This window comes from Miscanthus floridulus, chromosome 15 (assembly GCF_019320115.1).
Source record: "Miscanthus floridulus cultivar M001 chromosome 15, ASM1932011v1, whole genome shotgun sequence".
In the NCBI taxonomy this organism is placed as follows: Eukaryota; Viridiplantae; Streptophyta; class Magnoliopsida; order Poales; family Poaceae; genus Miscanthus; species Miscanthus floridulus.
The window spans coordinates 71,625,537-71,645,434 of NC_089594.1; the positions used below are offsets into that span (position 1 = coordinate 71,625,537).

Sequence of the window (19,898 nt, forward strand, 5' to 3'; positions counted from 1 at the left end):
TACATTTCCTTGAGCGTGGTCCAAATGATATGAGCATCACCAAGCGGTTCACCATCTCCAAATATGACAGCATCAAGTGCATCTTCACTCAAAGCACTAAATAAGACATTAGCAGCTTGAGCATTGAGTTGTAAGCATTTCACTTCCTCTTTAGAAAGGTAGATCAAATCATCATGAGGAGGTGAAATGCTCACATCTACAATCTGCTCTATTTGAGGACCCATGGTCCTAAAAACATCAAGCACACTAGCAGACCAAGATGTATAATTTGAGCCATCTAAAAGTAAAAGTTCTAGAGATACCTCCTCACTTGTCGACATCGTTCTCTCAAGGCGGTTAAGCCCGAAATTAAGAGCCAGGCTCCGATACCAATTGAAAGGACCTTGGTGTCGCCTAGGAGGCCTAGAGGGGGGGTGAATAGGCCTGTAAAAATTCAACTCGAAACTCTGTTAGAACAAAGGGCGGCACTGCCGCTCTTCAAAAATAAAGTAGACAGTGTTGAGATTTCATAGATAGTAACCTGACCCTCTCAGCTGCTCAATCCTGCAACAGAAAGACAAAATCCAGTTCGAAGACTGGATACCATAGAAATCTCATACAAGAGAGGATCGAGCTACCAAACCCTAACAACAGCTAGCAAAGAGCTGAACCAGCAAGAACACAAAGTGAAGCACGCGAGACACAAAATTTATCTCGTGGTTCAGCTCGCCACCAAGGCTTGCCTAAGTCCATGTTGTTGAGGCATCCACAAAAGGATTGGCTTGCCACCAAGGCTTGCCTTGCCCTTGTTCTCAAATCAAGAGAATGAACTCTTGAAGTGAGGGGTAATTTCTTAGCTGTAGGATGAGGTTACAAACCGCCCAAGGCTGCCACACGAGTTGGCAAGCACAAGGGCGACGCCTAGCCGGCTAGGAGCAAGCTTCAAGAGTAACAAACCCTAGAATCGCCGGCCAAACATGAACCAAATGCTCTTAGACTTTGAGAATCAATGGATCTTCTCTCCAATCGAGTTTTGCTGCCTTTTTCTCTCAAATTTTGATGGTGGGAATCAAGGATTTTCTTGAGGGATGAAGGAGCAACAATAGAGGAGAGAGAGGTGAGCTTTGGTCTGTTCAGTTTCAAACTAAACCGTTGGAGAAGAAGGATATCTGTTGTGGGCCGGCTCAAATGGTATTTATACCTCTTGGGTCCCAACGGTCGTTTATGGGCGGCACTGCCGCCCTAGCCAAAATAGGTAGAATCTGGAGATTTTTGGCTGGCTGCTTTGGCTAGGTAAGAGAATATAGATCTGTAGTTTTGAGCATCTAGTTGCACAGTTGACCAACTGTACTAGAATCCCTCTTTATAGTATGGCTTTTCCTAAATTTAAATTCAAAGCATAAAAGAATGTAAATGCCTTTGACCTGGTTACCACTTTATTTGGCAATTGAAAACTTCTATTATTGAATATGTTTTCCTCATTCTCATTATACCTTGATTATGTGACTTGAACCATTTCCATGCATATGAGTTCACCTTCATGGCTTCAAGTCACTTCCACTAATAATTTGATCCTCAACACAATATGACTCCTCATAGCTTGATTAGTACCTTGACTCAATGCAAGTACTCTCTTCTTCACCTTAGCCATGGTACCTCGGTTGCCAAGCCGTCGCTTGCCCTTCATCTTCGCTTAGTACCTCAAAGCCCTTTCATTGCTATCTTCACCCTATCAAGTCATACTTAAGTCACATTATATTAAGCATCCATTAAAAAACATTTCTTCAATATTTTGATCCTTGCTTGAATATTTTCTAGATATGAATGTTGAGATCAATCAAGCTCCAGTTTGTCTCACATAGAGACATACATGGATCAACATCAATATGGTCAAGCTAATTCATGATTCCTTATTCCCTTCTCATTTTGGCCTGACATTCCAATTGATCTTTCATATATTCATCCATGTAAGCAAACCAATGTAGAGACCGACTTATATCCACTACACATTGTCATTTACCAAGTATGTTTGCTTTCACATGATGCTATAATATCCCACAACATAGAAGCCATTTCATTGATTCCATTTGCATTGTTGTCTTTTGCTTAAACTAGATTGCTTCCAAAAACTTTTAATACAACAATACACAGTTTGGCATTCACTTTAACACAATGTGGCATATCATCAAGTTTGCGTACTAGTTGAACCTTGTATATACTTGTTAATACACACCCCACAAGTATATGCAATAGACTCAATTTCCTGTTCAACACTTAGCAAACTTATTAGACCTTTAATTGTGTTGTCATTCAATTTACCAAAACCCACTAAAGTGCTAGATGCACTTACACTTAGCCCTAAACCAGTTGGGTGCACTTTAGTCATGTTTGGTTGTATGTGTCATGCTCGTTGCTAGGCCTATCTAGTGCAAAAGATACCCCTTAGCCAGTCTTGCTTGGAACACACGCATCAATCGTTTCTAGCAAACAAAGCTTGTGCTAGTGGTCAGTGGATTCCAAAAATAATCCCATTCACCTATCCGTTGCCACCACTAACCACCCAACGACCACTTGTAGCCCTATCATCCTCCTCAAGCAATGTATTTGGTGGCATCGTACGGTAGTATGCTCTAGGGCGTCTGCATGTGCTCATACCTGATGCCTAGGCAACATCTCTGCACACACCACACAATGCCCTAGCATTCGCTGCAGTGCCATACATTAACTTCCCCCCTTGGCAACGACCTTTGTGGTGTCGATCATCCAACCTAGCCCCACACTCTCGAGCACACATTGTGGATGCGTCGAGTTCCAGTAGCTAGAGCCATCAGCCCTTCCAGGGCCCAGCACATTGTTCCCCTGTTGCTTGCTCGCCAGCGCCTTGGCAACAACCTTCCCCTCCCCTCCTCCTCGACATACATGTGTTGGCATAAGAGACACACATAGATGAGTGATCCGACTATTGTGAGGGTGTGAGTAGCCATGACAGTTGAAGGTTGCTTTCAAGAACGCTTGAGATCATATCCATCATCTGATGGAGACGGTGGTCTTCATGGCGGTTCCAAAGGTGATGTGGAGCAGCCCGTATCAATGTGTGGGGGACTAGGAGACCCCCTCCTACTACATGGAGAAACTATGTGCTCGTACACTGGAATGGGTGGATGTTTGGTAGTGGGACTTGGTGACTTACGCCTTCTTTGGTTTGTGGTACAACATTGTGACCTTCTTTAGTGATAGTGATGACAATGTGAGACTTGGTCACTCACAACATTGTCTTTAGTTGGGTGCAGTCCAACACCAGGAGTGTGGGGGTATTCGGTTGACTAAAATTATAGTGAAAATTACAAAGATTTTGTGACATCAAATATGTATACTATAAAAATATAACTAACGAAGAATCTAATGATACTTATTTAGTATCATAAATATTATTATTTTATTATAAAAATTTGGTTAAACTTAAGATGTTTTGACTCTCTAAAAAAATCAGAATGACTTATAATCTGAGATAGAGGAAGTGCAACGGTCTTCTTAGCTCCCACGGGCGAGCTTGTAGTGCATCATGTCAATATACTACTTAGTTACTATTACTATTACTAATAGAAATAATACGTACTGAATGCACGTGAAGGAGACTGAATGAAAAGTAGGAGTAACAAGGAGGTCTCACTATGTAAAAAAAGACATTACAGACGCGCGTTGAAGCACATTATAGATGCGCTTCGGCGCGTCTGCCATAACGCGTCTGTAATAATGTCTTATTACATACGCGAACACGCGACTGTAATGAACAAAACACGCATCTGCGAGAAGAATACACACGTCTGTGTAAGGAGTTCTCACAGACGCATTTAGTCAAAACGCGTCTGTGATAACGATTTGCAAAAAAAAAAATCCCTAATGCCAGGGTCTTATATACATGTCACTTGCTAATTATATATAGTACTCACTTCTAATTAGCAATTTCATATTACATGTCCCCACCAACATACTACAAGTAAACCTACTTGCTACTCGAACTAAGATAAGAAGCTCTAGTAACTAATAATCTTCTTAGGAAATATTCAAGTCATTGGATTCTGCTATCTGCCAACCTACATACAGGTATGAATAGAAGTAACAGAAGTACAGGTATCATAGGTCATACATGAGTAACAGAAGTATAGGCAGCATGTTTGCAATTAACCATGTCTAGTAAGTTTCTAGCTATGACAGAACTTCGCTACTACTTCACCTAGGTGCATGAACTTGCCTTGTTATCTGGTTTTCGGCACAATATTTGGCAGATTCATCTTCTGGCATATCCACTAGTTTCTGTTCAAAAGCACAGCTGAAAGGAAGTATGACAAGTGTGAAAGGAAGCACAGCTGAACACAGCAAAAATATCCCTACCTGTGAAGCAGCACCTTAGATCAGAACTCTTCTCCACACTCCACTTGGCTCTCCAACCTTTCACCTCTGCAAGCACCCTATCAATGGCTTTATGCTGCAAACAGAAAAGAAAATCATAAGAATGAGTAAGCTTACCAAACTGCTGCAGCAAACAACTGATTTGGCTACCATCCTTGACTATCTTGATTTGGCTTCCATCTGTTCCAAGTACCTGATAATTAGCACTGAGGCTTCAAACAGCTGTGCAGCCAAACTGTTGGTAATCTAACGCTTGTACCGCCAGTGATGCAACTGAAGCCTCAGTGATGCAAGACATACATTATTGGAGATGACGACCCTCCCCTATTTTAAAATAGATGCCCATCAAGTGATCTGAACAAGCACGTAGAGGATGGCCTTAAAGCCCACATATCTGCACAACTGCTTTTGGCCAACTGCTTCTGACGTGGGCGGCTCGACGACGGGCTCCAGCGGCGGCGGCGGGAGCGTCGGATCCTGGGAGGACGCCATGGCCAGCCCTGCCCGCGTCTGGCGGATCCGCGTCACGCCGCCCGAATCCGTGCCAGCGGCGGCGCTGCCATGGCCTGCCTCGAATCCTAGCTTTAGGGGGCGCTCGACCTGCGGCCTGCGCCATCAGGTTGACGAACCACCACGCAGTGGAAGCCCCACCTCCCCACCTTTCTAGATCTAGACTAGATCGGAGAGGGAAAGGAGGGGGTGGTGGCCGCACCGGTGGAGGAGGAGGAGGTGGCCGCGATGGTGCAAGGAGGGGGCGGTGGCGTCATGTTGGTGGGGGTGGGGGTGGGGGGTTATGGTTTTTATACCACTCACATCGTAATGATGATAAATATGTAAATAATTCTATGTTTAACACCCTATTTTGATTGGGGAGATTTCAATATCATAAGATTTGCTCGTGAGAAAAACAAACCGGGTGGTGTACACACCCTGATTGACTTTCATGAGTTGAGAGAAATCAATATGTCTGGAGGCTGTTATACTTGGTCTAATAATCAGGAGATCCCAACTTTGGAAAAACTGGACAGAATTCTAGTGAATAAAGAATGCGAAGATCTCTTTCCAAAGGTTACTGACCATAAGCCTTTGATTCTCTCCTGTGGACTTGGCCAAGTGATTAAAAAACTCCAATTCAAATTTGAGTCGGGCTGGCTCAACAATCCAGACTTTTATACAATTGTAAAAGATTGGATAAAATTCAATAGAAATTGAAGATACTAAAACAGTACTTCAAGGGTTGGGGATTTAATCTCCAAGGAGAGCTAAGAAAAAAGAGAGCTGTTATCTCTGAGGAACTCATTGATTTGGAATCTATTAAGGGGATAGAAGGTCTTAATACGGAACAAATGCATAGAAAAATGAAGTTAATTACAGAAACTTTAGCTTTACTAGATCAGGAAGAAACATACTGGCATACTAGATGTCATGAACAGTGGTTACTGAAGGGTGACAATAATACAAGCTACTTTCACAGAATAGCTAATGGGAGGAAGAGCAAAAATGCCGTTATCTCACTGGAAAGTGAAGGTAACACCATAGAAGGAAATGATAATTTGGTAAAACATGCCACAGACTATTACTTTGATCTTTTGGACCAGGGGAGAGTCATAACATTCATATTGATCAGAGCCTTTGGGATAAACTCGAGAAGGTATCACATGAGGAAAATGATGATCTATGCAAACCTTTCTCTGAGTCAGAGATTAAAAATGCATTAGATCAAATGGAAAAAAACAAGGCTGCTGGACCGGACAAAATCCCAATAGAATTCTACCAGGCGTGCTGGGGAATTATTAAGCATGATATTATACAGCTGTTTGAGGACTTTTTTAATAAAAATGTGAACATCAGCAGGATTAACTATGGAGTAATCACTCTATTACCAAAGGTGTCTAATGCAACCAAGATACAACAATTTCGGCCTATATAATTGCCTATACAAATTGATCACAAAAACATTGACTCTCTGATTTGAACATGTGGCTGACAAATTGATTCATCCCAATCAAACTGCATTTATGAAGGGAAGAAATATTATGAATGGTATAATGGTCTTACATGAAATTCTGCATGAGACTAAAAGAAGAAAGCAAGTTGGGATCATTTTCAAACTAGACTTTGAAAAGACAAATGACAAGGTGAGCTGGAGCTTTTTATTTGAATGCCTTGCTGCCAGAGGGCTATGTCATAAATGGTGTAGATGGTTAAAACAAGTGGTGACAGGTGGGACTGTAAGTGTCAAATTGAATGACCTAATTGGACCATACATAAAGAGCCATAAAGGTGTTAGACAAGGGGACCCTTTATCCCCAATTTTATTCAACTTTGTGGCTGATGGTTTATCTAGGATGATATTGAAAGCTCAATCGAGTGATTTGTTCTATGGTCTTATTGATCATATCATTGAGAAAGGAGTGGCTGTTCTTCAATATGCCGATGACACGATTATATGTCTTGATCACAACATTCAGCCTGTTCGCTTGTTGGTTTCAGCTAGCCCAAACCAGCCAGGCAACAGTGTTTTCCTCTTACAATAAATCAGCACTAGCCAGCCCAAACCAGCCCAGAATCCAACCAGTGAACAGGCCGATTGAAGGGGCAAGAAACTTGAAGTTGCTTTTGTATATGTATGAGTTAATGGCAGGCCTCAAGATAAATTTTCACAAGAGTGAGATAATGGTATTAAATGATGAGGAAAATTGGACCACATTCTATGCTGAAATGTTTAATTGTCAGATTGGTAATTTTCCCATTAAATACCTGGGGGTCCCTATTAGCCCCAGTAGATTGCACCTTATTGACTATCTGCCTTTAGAAGAAAAGACTAAGAAGAGGTTGGCTGTATGGAAAGGGGGGTCAATGTCCATTGCAGGGAGGTCCACCCTTATTAATTCTAGTCTCAATAATGCTCCCATATATCAAATGTCTATCCATATGTTGCCAAAAACGGTGGCGAATAATCTGAATAAACTTAGACGAACTTTCTTTTGGCAAGGGGGGGTGGGGGGTGGAATAGAAGGAAGTACCATTTAGTTAGATGGCCTAAGATTTGTAAAAGCAAGAAAAAGGGAGGCCTGGAAATAAAGGACATTAAACTTATGAATTTCAGTCTGCTCTGTAAATGGTGGTGGAAACTTGAAAATGAACAAGGGCTTTGGCAAGAGATTATAAGATACAAGTATATCAAAAATAAATCTGTCTGTACTGTGAAACATAGGCAGATAGATTCCCCTATATGGTATGACTTGATGAAAATCCGAAATATCTACTTGCAAGGAAGAAAGATAAAAGTTAGAAATGGGCAGAAAACTCTTTTTTGGAAAGACATCTGGTTATATGATCAACCCTTATATCTACTTTTCCCTGATTTATTTGCCATGTGTCAAAACAACAGGAGTTGACTGTATTTCAATTCAAGTCTGATCCTCAATTGGTAACTTATACAAGATGGTTAGTTGACATTTGGAGAGTAGAATGGGATAATATTCTTGTGGATGCTGCTAGTGTACAACTTTGTGAGGGTGATGATATAGTCACTTGGAAATTTGGTTGTCATGGGCGTTTCACAGTTAAATCAGTATATAACGCTCTAACTAAGAATGATACTGGACCTTATCATAAGAAAGTTTGGAAGGGTAAAATTCCGGCTAAGATTAAGATTTTTTTGTGGTTAGTTTTGAACAATGCCATCTTAACTAAGGATAATATGTTGAAAAGGAGGTGGCAGGGTGATCCATCCTGTTATTTCTGTAGTCAAGCTGAAACTGTCAACCATCTTTTTATTCCAATGCAGTGTTGCTAAAGCCGTATGGGCTATCATTGCTTTAAGTTTGGGAGCAAACAATATTCCTAAATCTCTTGAACAAGCTTGGGTTTGGTGTGAAAAATGGTTAAAAAAATATCACACTCTTGGTATTACTGCAGTACGTTGGGCCATATGGAAAACTAGGAACAAAATATGTTTTGAGGGCAAAACAATACATGACCCTGCTTCTATTGTGTGTTATGCGTGTGTCCTGATGAGTTACTGGGCAGGCCTCTATCCAGATGTTGATAAGGAAGCGCTGGAGGCTGGCATCAACACCATGCTACAGATTGCGATGAAGCTGGTGAAGAAGAAGAAAACAAGTAATGTGCAGCTCCGGCCTGGAGGACAATAGCGACAACAGGGATGCAACCTGAAGCTCAACAAGAAGAGGGTTCCAGATTGAAGCAAGGTTTCTACGTTGATTCATAAAAAGACGCTGCCTTCTTTTTGGTGTGCCAGATCTGTGGTCCTGGCAAATCTGTAGAATGTTACTTCTGTCTGCGTCTTAAACGCTGCTTTTGTTAATCTGTGATGCTCGAGGTGGTTGTATTGGTCGTAAGGAAGTAGCCTCTCTTAGTTTCTGTTTTTTTTTCTGTTCATCTTCTGGAAACTCTTAAACATGATGTATTTCCATTAATGCCGTTTAATGGAAATGGGGGATCCCCTCCGGTTCGAGAAAAATACATGCATCTCAGGCTCATCATGCGCTATACTTTGAGTTGTGACTTGTGAGTTGAGTGTGCCATTTGGGTGTTCCACAAGCACATGCATGGTGCTCTCTGCTCACTGTTGAGTAGTCATGGCCTCTTGGTTTCTAATTTACCTCAGGCCTCAGCCGTCCATTTGAACTCCATTTTCCATGGTAGGGTCAACAGAGGCAGGGGATATATGATAAGGATTTTGATACGGCGACAGGACAGTCTAGGACCCAGATCGAGGTTATCTTGCAAACAGTATTTTTTGTCCTGCCTATAAATAAAGCCTCTTTGATTATGAATAGTGAAATTCCTTATGTAGCTGGTATTCAATTCAAAATACCAAATACACGAGAGCTGGGACCGTGCTATTTGAGGGTAAGATAAGTTTTCAAAAAGGCCTAAAATGCAAAAGTTTCGCGATGCCCAGATGTGCTCTCTCTCCTCTTTGGACATCCTCCAATACAATCACATGCTGTGGAGGGCCTTAATAATTAAAAGAAAAATATATAGTGAATCTCTCCTCTTTGGTGCTTGTGGATGCGGGGCAGCAAGGCGAGACGGCAATGGGTGGCAGAGGACGGCGGTTGAGCCAGTGCCAAGGAGGGGACATCATAGTAACAGCCCGGTTGCAGATATCCGGCGGTGAATAGCAACCAGAGATGAGGTAGGTAAGCAGGGCGGAGGCGTCGTCGGCCATGAAGCTCTGTGAACAAATGAAGAAAGGAGAAATGGCTCAAGGTTGAAGATGAAAGGAGAGCTATCCTATATTTTTGATCGGGTGGGGGGAAAAATCTGAGTGCTGAGCTATTGTAAAACACCCATATGTTCAGTATAGACAACTTGTTTTTTTATAAGGGTAAAGTGCATGTTTCAGCCTTTAACTTGCACGAAAGTTCGATTTTCAACCCTAAACTACGAAGCCGGATACTGAACACCTTCTAACTATCAAAACTAGACATATTTGGTCCTTCGGTTAGTTTCCAAGGTGGTTTACTATTTTCTAAAATAATAAAAAACTTGTTTTAATCTCTAAAAATTAATAACTTATGTATTTTAAATAAAAAATATAAAACTAATACATTTTTTCTAAAAATATTATCTAACCATTGGTAATCTATTTACGGTTATTTGGAATTATTTCGTTCCTATTGAACAAATAAGATTCAAATAACTCTAAACAGAGGACCAATGAATAAATAATTTTTAGGACAAAATGGTATCCTTTCACATTTTTTTGATTTAAAATAAATAAGATATTAAGTTTTAGATATTAAAATATTTTTAAGATAGAAACTCACCTTTTGAAACTAGTTAAAGGTTCAAATTTATCCGATTTTGATAGTTAGAGGATGTCCGGTACATGGTTTCAAGGGTTAAAAATCGAACTCTGATGTAGCTTGAAGGTTGAAAATGCGCTTTTACCCTTCTTATAAAAGCGAAAGGTTGCTTCTTTAAGCGGTGACGTTTAGCCTTTAATTTCTCGCTCGATTAAAAGGTTGTTGCACGAGAACTTATTCATCAATCTACTGCCATTTAATTATGAGCTCGTGGGAGAAATCAAGGGCAGCAGAAACTCGCTGGAGTCTCTTACGTGCCTTCTGCAAGCAAGGCCGATCGATTTCGAGAAATCTAATTACTTTTTTTTTTCCTCAAAAGACCAATATTACCATTGTAATGACGGGTGCACTTTCGATTGTACGTGGAGTATCATTTCCTTTGTCGTGTTTTCATATAGTCGTATCTGTGATTGCGATTATTGTTTTTTTTTGAGAAAAACATGAGGGGTTTGATCCCCTACCTTTCTTTTATTAAAATTAAATACAAGCCCTCCACACTAGTATCATGACACAAAGAAAGTTACAAAGAAAATTGAAACCATTACACATAAGCTTCTAGCCATAAATCTATAATAGGGTGATAAGAAGGCTTTGCCCTTAGTATAACTAAGGCGAATTCTGACTTGAAGATCATTTTGCAGTGCTGCACAGAAACTGAAATATTTCTGAAGATGACATCATTTCGACATGTCCAGATAGCCCAACACATTGTGATCACAACTTCCATGAAGAAAGGCAACTGAAGCTGGAACCTGATGGACTCAAAGATTTGCTCAATTGTTTGATTCACTGGGATCAGCAAATGCAGAGTATCCCAACAAGCTTGACCAAAGGGGCAGTCAAAGAAGAGATGGAAAAGTGATTCCTCCACCCCATGAGAGCAAAACACACAATTATAGTTCTGTAAAAACATGTTCTTTCTCCTTAGCAATTCTCTAATACTTAGCCTGTCTTTGAGTAGCAACCAAAAGAAGAATTTTCTTTTGTTTTGGCACGAATTTTTCAACAGCCATTTATAAATCTGATGAACTTGTGAACGTCCATTAAGGACCCTGTAAGCTCTTCGTGATGAGAATAGATTATTTCCCCATAAGTAGCACCATTGGTCTGGCTCTGGATTGCGATTATTGGTTGAGGAAATGGGATTGGCATTTAAGCAACCTTACCGTACGTCTTAATGCATGCCCGTGTCTCAGTCTCAACAACCTCCCAAATCCCTTCTCTCTGTATAATAATAAGCTGATGGCTGAAGCATCACTGCATCAGCAATCACCCATCAGGTAAAGACAGCTGGTCCAACTTTTGCACCCACACGTCCAAGAGAAATTACACAATTGATATCTCTCGATCTGTTGAAAACGTCACTGGAACGGAATTAATGTGGCTCTGCATATACATGCATCTCATCAGGTAAGTACTTGTGACTTGTGAGTTGAGTGAGTGCCATTTGGCGAGCGCATGGTGCTGCTCACTGTTGACTAGTCATGGCCTCTTGGGTTTCTATTGTACCTCAGCCGTCCATATGAGAATTCCATTTCCATGGTAGGGTCAACAGAGGCAGGGGATATGTGATAAGGATTCTTGATAGAAAAAACATTTTTATAGGCAGACATTTTCCACTTCAAAAGCAGGTGATCCCGACTGCCTCTGCAAAAAAAAATCTATATTAATGGACGAGTAAAGTACACTAACGGTCCCTAAACTTGTACCGCTGTGTCATCCCGGTCCCTAAACTCGTAAAAATACAGTTTAAATCCTCAAACTTGTTCATCTGTGTCATCTCGGTCCCTAAACTTGTTCGGCTGTGTCATCCCTGTTCCTAAACTTACAAATCACCCGTTTAGGTCTTCAAACTTATTCAGTTGTGTCATTTCGGTCCCTAAACTTGGTTTAAAGTCTTATCTTGGTCAAAACCCTAAATAGGTGATTTGCAAGTTTAGGGACCGGGATAACACGACCGAACAAGTTTAGGGACCGAGATGACACAGATGAACAAGTGAAGACCTAAACGGTCGATTTGCGAGTTTAGGGACCGGGATGACACAACGGTAAAAGTTTAGGGACCTCTGGTGCACTTTACTCTTAATGGGCCATTCGGGGAGGTGGGTGGATTAACGTCCTGTTCGCTTGGCTTATAAGCTGTACTTTTTCAGCTAACGAATAATATTTTTTTATAACAACAAATCAGCCAACAGTACTTTTAGCCATGACTTATCAGCCATCAGCCAAGCGAACAGGGCAAGTGTTTTGCAGAGCCTCTTTAATCGTGAATAGCGAAATTCCTTATGTAGCTGCTAATTAAATAGGAATACCAAATAGACTAACTGCTAAGATATTGATGGATTTTTTTTTGACAAAAAGATATTGGCAGAGATAATAATATGCAAATACTATCCAAAGGCTATGTGAGATAGCAGAGAAGGGTATGAGAAGAAAAAGAGATGCATTCCCTCTGTTCTCAAAAGTAAGTTGTTTTAAGTTTTGTTGTAAGTCAAATCTATCAGTTTTTTTTATTGACTAAATATATAAAAACTACAAAAATATCTATAACACCGAACAAGAACACTGTTTAAGCGTCTTTTTATGGTACATTTAATTAGATTAATCTGGTCCTGTAGACGCTCGAGTGATTTTCTCTATAAACATGGTGAAAGACAACAAGAACAAGATTAAAATGCCCCTATATTTTTTTTAAGAATGAACGAAGTAGTATGCCACAGACAACAATGACCATGGTGATTGATGTCCGCTCTAGCTACCAACAGGTGCTGTATTTTCGAGAAAAACGCTAAAGACTCGTGTATTTTGTACGGGCCACCATCTACAGTGTCTCTGTGTGTGGCCATGATATTCTGTCACTTTATTCTGAATGAAATGAACTGTCGCTACTCATCGTATCTTTCTTTCTGGCCCGTTCGATTTTTCTTAAAAGCGACGGCTAGCAATCCATCAAGGCTTAGAAAAACGCCATTTGGTACTTTCACCACAAAAGCTAGTACAAGATATCAGTGGATTTTTCTACTCTCCTTCACGAACCATTTCCCCTTGTAAGTTGTACACATGATGGTGGCGATGTAGCAGTCCACATTTTGTTTATTGGTGGAGTTTGGCTGGCAAACATGCACAACTTAGCGTTCAGGGCATTACAAAACTAACTGTTTTTTCTTCACATACTGTCAACAAAATCGGTCTATCATTAATTTGACCACTCAGATAGATCAGATACCACGCAGACGCAGCAACGCCGGTTTCAAATTGGACTAAGGCTCTTAGCCCGAAATGAATCTAGAACCATTCCGGCTGATGCAAGATTATACAAATTAACTAATCATTTCGGCTGGGAATCGTTCCAAGAACCCAAAAAGCCCTAAGGAATTACAATTTTACTGGAGTATGAAACATACATATATTTATTACATATATAACTAATCACAGCAAAGATGACGCTAAAGTATATAAGGGTTACGTCCCCAGAAGGGACAAAGGCATTATCACTTGAAGAGCAAATCCAAAGCATCCTGAACCGAGGCGGGCACGTGCCAACCACGTGCCTTACCCGCCGCCCGCCTCGCGACGCATCTCGATGGCCGCCCCCGCCGGCGGTGCCGGGGACGCCGCCCCCGCCCCCGCCAGGGCCGTCGAGGAGGCGCGCGCGCTGCTCCCCGCCTCCGCTCCGGCGCCGGACTACGACGACGACGACGAGGAGGACCTGGAGGAGCGCGCGTACGAGGCGGCGGAGAAGGTCATCGTGTCCATCTCGGACGGGCCGGACCCGGCGGACGGCGACGACGCGGCGCTCTGCTCCTCCTCCTCCTCCTCCTCCACGCCGCCCTTCTCGTGGCGGAAGCTCTGGCTCTTCACGGGGCCCGGGTTCCTGATGAGCATCGCGTTCCTGGACCCGGGCAACCTCGAGGGGGACCTCCAGGCGGGCGCCGTCGCCGGGGACACGCTGCTGTGGCTGCTCATGTGGGCCACCGCCATGGGCCTCCTCGTGCAGCTCCTCGCCGCGCGCCTCGGCGTCGCCACGGGCCGCCACCTGGCCGAGCTCTGCCGCGACGAGTACCCGGACTGGGCGCGCCGCGTGCTCTGGCTCATGGCCGAGGTCGCCATGGTGGGGGCCGACATTCAGGAGGTCATTGGCAGCGCCATCGCCATCAAGATCCTCAGCCGCGGGTACCTGCCGCTCTGGGCCGGCGTCGTCATCACCGCCTTGGATTGGTGAGTTCGCAATTTTTATTTGAGGAAAATTCAACAACGGTCCACGAAGTTGGCACAAGGTGTCACTTAGGTCCCCAAACTTTCAAAGTGATATCTGTAGGTCCCTAAAGTTGGCAGAGGGTGTCATCTAGGTCCCAAACTTTCAAAGTGATCACCGGAGGTCCCTAAACTTGGCAGAGGGTGTCATCCAGGTCCCAAACTTTCAAAGTGATTACCGCAGGTCCCTAAACTTGGCAGAGGGTGTCATCCAGGTCCCAAATACTGTAGCGATTCGGCACAAAATTTTAAAAAAAGAAATCTAAATTTTGGTAATGTAGCTACATTCTGCAGAAAATTCTAAAAATTGTATCTTTTTAATACAATCTCGCACGAAGATGATTTTTATATAAAAGTTGTAGCTCTCGACGGAATCTACAACTTTCTAGTTTTGAGTTTTTTAATTTGAGATCGCTAATACACTCAAAAAAATTAAATAAATTTTCAGCAGTATATTAATCGCGTACGAACGCTTGTCGCCTTGAAAAAAACATATCTTTCTTATATGCTATCAAATGGAGATACTTTTTATATGAAAGATGTAGCGCTCGATGAGATCTACAACATTCTAATTTTGAGTTTTTCAATTTGAAGTCTTTAAGATATTCAAAAAAATTTAAAATTCAAAACCACTATACATGAACTGAAATCAGCATTTTAACTTTTTTAGCATCTTACCGACCTTAAATTAAAAACTCATAATTAGAAAGTTGTAGGTTTCATCGAGCGCTACAATTTTTATATAGAAATTATCTCTATCAGATGACATATAAAGAAGATTTGTTTTTTTTCAAGGCGACAAGCGTTCGTACGCGATTAATATACTGCTGAAAATTTATTTAATTTTTTTGAGTGTATTAGCGACCTCAAATTAAAAAACTCAAAACTAGAAAGTTGTAGATCCCGTCGAGAGCTACAACTTTTATATAAAAATCATCTTCGTGCGAGATCGTATTAAAAAGATACAATTTTTAGAATTTTCTGCAGAATGTAGCTACATTACCAAAATTTAGATTTCTTTTTTTAAAATTCTGTGCCGGATCGCTACAGTATTTGGGACCTGGATGACACCATTTGCCAAGTTTAGGGACCTGCGGTGATCACTTTGAAAGTTTGGGACCTGGATGACACCCTCTGCCAAGTTTAGGGATCTCCGGTGATCACTTTGAAAGTTTGGGACCTAGATGATACCCTCTGCCAACTTTAGGGACTTACAGATATCACTTTGAAAGTTCGAGGACCTAAGTGCCACCTTGTGCCAACTTCGTGAACCGCTGATGAATTTTCCTCTTTTTATTTGTTTGTTTGTTGACCTGTTCTGCCATCTTCCAGTTCTTCACGGCAATTGGTACTGAATCACAGGATAGTTCCAAAAGATTGGAGCTTTTTTTCTTCATGGCAATTGTTTCCTTGAAAATGCTTTCTCTTTGATCGGCATTGGGGAATTCGTCATTGATAGAGATCTTTTCATCAATCAAAGAGGAAAAAAATTACAACTTTAGGCTTGCTCCTTGCTAGTGTAGCCAAATTAAATCACTAGGAGGGGCGATTTGGGTGAAACTTTGGTTCAAAGGGAACTATTTATATCTCAGTTACATAGGATAATTGTTTTCCGTACTTCTCAACTTCGAGGAGTGTTTCAATTTTGTGGTGAGGTTGTACTTTAGTTGTCTCAGTCACCAATCACCATTGGTGTTGCACTTGCACCTGATCCATTTTGAATTTATTGTGTTCTATGGTGTAGGAAGGTTGGAGACACTTACCTGCTTTGACAGTGGACATAAAAAAAATGATTTCACTACTGCTTCTAACCTTCAAGTTTCAATTTTTGACTTTTGGACCAGAAAAAGAGTGCCAGAAATTTATTTTGGCGTTGCTTTAGATTGTTGGTGGCCAAGTTTTCCTTTTTATATGCAGATATGCCATTTGGTTCACCCCCCCCTAGTTTGTTTTATATAAGACCCTAAACCACTGGTTAGTTTTTGTTAGCAAGCTGGGTCAATATTCATTTTCAAGCAAAAGAATATATTTTGAGAGTTCCCAATGACTGGTACTCAATTACATGAATGTTTTCTATCAATTCAATTTGGCTTCACATGTTAGATTCCGCTCTCCAAATAATTGGTGTTCCTTTCTCTTAAAAAAATGTTTGGTCTTATAGTCTACTACGTTGTTGTTGTTTGTCCTGATGGTGTGTATAATTAATATTAACTAGTGTGTTGTGCTGACTTTTGCACAATGAAGTGATGCTGTTGACAGCTAGAAATCAGATGCTATTTAACAACAGCTGTTAGAATACTACATGAATGTGACATCCATCTGCTTTCTTCTTTGTTAGTGTTCAGTGCTCATGCAACACTTTGCTGAGACTTTGGGCCTTTTACTGCTTCAAGAAAAAGTTGGAGAAGCTTTGATGTGAGATTTTATTTTTCAATCTTGTTCCAAAGTTTTCTGGATTGTGATAGTCATTGCTTGGCTTATAGAGTGACATACACACATCTATTCAAATGGTTGCAAGATAAAAATTATAAGTGCATTTCTTTAAGCATATTAATAAATATTGTCTGTCTTCTACCTTGTGCTTTGCACCTGGAAAGCATAACTTCGATATACTTAAACACGTCATGTTTAATTAAGTGCCTTATGACAGTTAAGTAAACTTTTTTATTTGTACCATCACTGACCTTTATGTTACCTCTTTTCAGCTTTATTTTTCTTTCGCTCGAAAACTATGGGGTGAGGAAACTAGAAGCTGTATTTGCATTTCTAATTGCAACTATGGCTGTCTCCTTTGCATGGATGTTCACAGACACGAAGCCGAATGGGAAAGACTTGTTGATTGGTAAGGATCTCACTGACCTTTTTTTGATGCTGCAAATTCAGCTCAAGGACAATAATTGACCTTTTTTTATGCTGCAAATTGTGTAACTTTATCCGCTGATCACACGTAATTTGTAATGTCAGGTATTTTGGTTCCAAAATTGAGCTCAAGAACAATAAGACAAGCGGTTGGGGTTGTTGGCTGTGTCATCATGCCCCACAATGTGTTTCTTCATTCAGCACTTGTGCAATCACGAAAAATAGATCAAAATAAGGAATATCAAGTCCGTGAAGCATTGAGATACTATTCAATAGAGTCAACTATAGCATTAGCTATCTCTTTCATGATAAATCTCTTTGTCACAACAGTTTTTGCAAAAGGATTTTATGGAAGCAAGGAGGCTGGTAATATTGGCCTTGAAAATGCTGGACAGTATCTACAAGAGAAGTTTGGTGGAGGATTTTTCCCTATACTGTACATCTGGGGGATTGGGCTTTTAGCGGCTGGGCAGAGTAGTACGATTACAGGAACTTATGCTGGACAGTTTATAATGGGCGGATTTCTGAATTTAAAGTTAAAAAAATGGGTCAGGGCATTGATCACCAGAAGCTTCGCAATTGTGCCCACTATAATTGTTGCTTTGTTCTTCGACACATCTGATTCCGCACTGGATGTTTTAAATGAGTGGCTCAATGTGCTCCAATCAATTCAGATCCCTTTTGCGCTCATTCCACTCATAACCTTGGTTTCCAAGGAGCATGTTATGGGGGTCTTCAAAATAGGCCCTAACACCCAAGTAAGTTATCATGAATTTGATACCCTAATGTACCTTTTTTCATGTACTGTGCACTTTCTGCCCTTTGTTTTATACTTTTATTCATGGTCCATGCATGCCAAACCCAAAACTGATAGAATATAGGGATATGATACGGTGTTAGTTTGTAATTAATCAAACTAGTGATAATTGATACTCCCATTACACAAATTCATTGCGTTCTTGGTAGTGCCTTATTGCCCATTTTTGCTGCAGAAAACTCACTGTTTCATGCCTTGGTGAAATAGCCTCCTCACAAAACTTCTTGAAATAGATGATTATTAGAGTTATATTTTTTTTTGAAAGAAAAATTATTAGAGTTATATACTAGAACATATTTTGAGAAAAATAAAAACCTGAATTTAATCACATCTCCACCGGATTTTCAGCTAATTTATCAATCAAATCTCACTGCACTAACTTGCCGACTTGATTTGGCATGTCAAATCCCAAACCTGATGCTATCCTCATGACCTCACCGAGCTTCAACATTTTTTTATGCAGGCTGTAACCTGGACCGTGGCCACTCTGCTGATCACTATCAACGGATACCTCTTGATGGATTTCTTCTCTTCTGAAATCCGAGGCCCCCTATCCGGCTCGCTTCTCTGCGTGGCGGTCCTCATTTATGCTTCGTTTGTACTGTATCTCATATTGCTGGGCACCGAGCTGTCTGAGAAGATTGTCAAAGCGATACACAACAGTTTTTCATTACAATAGTCACCAGTTTTGGTCTTTTACATCTTGACAAGAAGTTTCTCAGACACAAGAGACGTATAGAGAGATACTATACTACCAGGCTCTGTCCGGTGACTGCGGACTGGATACTACAGCACACCGGTGTACACTGTACAGTGACTACTTGAAAGGGCCATCAGTTGCTGCGAGGAACTGCAAGCCTGCAGCAGCAGCTGCCCGTTGCATCTGTTTAACAGCTTGCTGACTTTACCAGGCCGGAAGTAACACAGAGAGAAGAGTGAATTGCTGATGTTGTTGAACTTGAACATTCAGAGAAGATCGGTTCTCTTTGCAAACAATTGTCTCTGATTTTTCTTTTAATATAATCAGTGAAGTAAGCTTAGACAAAGAGGACGTTGGGAATGGAAGAATAGAAAGTAACGTGTTCCATTTTCACAGGAGGGTATGTGCTCAACCATTTTTCAGGGAAACCATTCGATTAATTGTTTTGAGGGGGAAAGAACCATTAGATGAGAGGAACTGAATTGGCGCGGACGTGTTGTAAAAGGGCCCAGCCCATCGTAACAGGCTCCGGTTAGAAGCCGATTTGGTGCTTAGATTGGGCCAATGGCGTATCACGGCCCATGGCGTAGGTTAGAAGAAGCACATCATATTCTGTCATCGGGCTTCAGCAGCATGCCGTCATGCACACACAGCCCAAATTAAATTCCGCCCCCTACCCGCCGATCACCAACTTTGTATCGGTCAAAAAAAAAAATCAGTTCGCTTCAACTTATCAGCCATGGTATATTGTTTTTCTCTCACAACAAGTATTTGCGATCATGTAGCATATTGGTCATAGAGAAACATTTCCTGGTATGTGTACAAATTAGAGAGAAAAAATGAATGCGAAAACATAATAAATAGAAAAATGACTATTGAGTATTGTATGTTTTTAGAAGATATACTAGAAGGAATTGTATCATATAGAACAGTACTCGATGCTATTTGATACAGTTGTTACTGACCAAGGATAATACTGGAAGGTACTGTATCATACAGGAAAATACTAAATGATACTATATAGAGTTGTTACTAG

At 41.0% G+C, this 19,898-nt stretch overlaps 1 protein-coding gene across 1 annotated transcript; it reads left to right on the forward strand.

Moving 5' to 3' along the window:
* The first annotated feature begins 13,650 nt into the window (after window positions 1-13,650).
* Window positions 13,651-19,158, forward strand: LOC136508100 (metal transporter Nramp6-like). Its single transcript, XM_066502716.1, has 4 exons — window positions 13,651-14,450; window positions 17,192-17,328; window positions 17,451-18,103; window positions 18,626-19,158. Exons 1-4 carry the CDS (start codon window positions 13,816-13,818, stop codon window positions 18,839-18,841), a joined length of 1,641 nt encoding a protein of 546 aa, XP_066358813.1. The 5' UTR covers window positions 13,651-13,815; the 3' UTR covers window positions 18,842-19,158.
* Window positions 19,159-19,898: the final 740 nt, after the last annotated feature.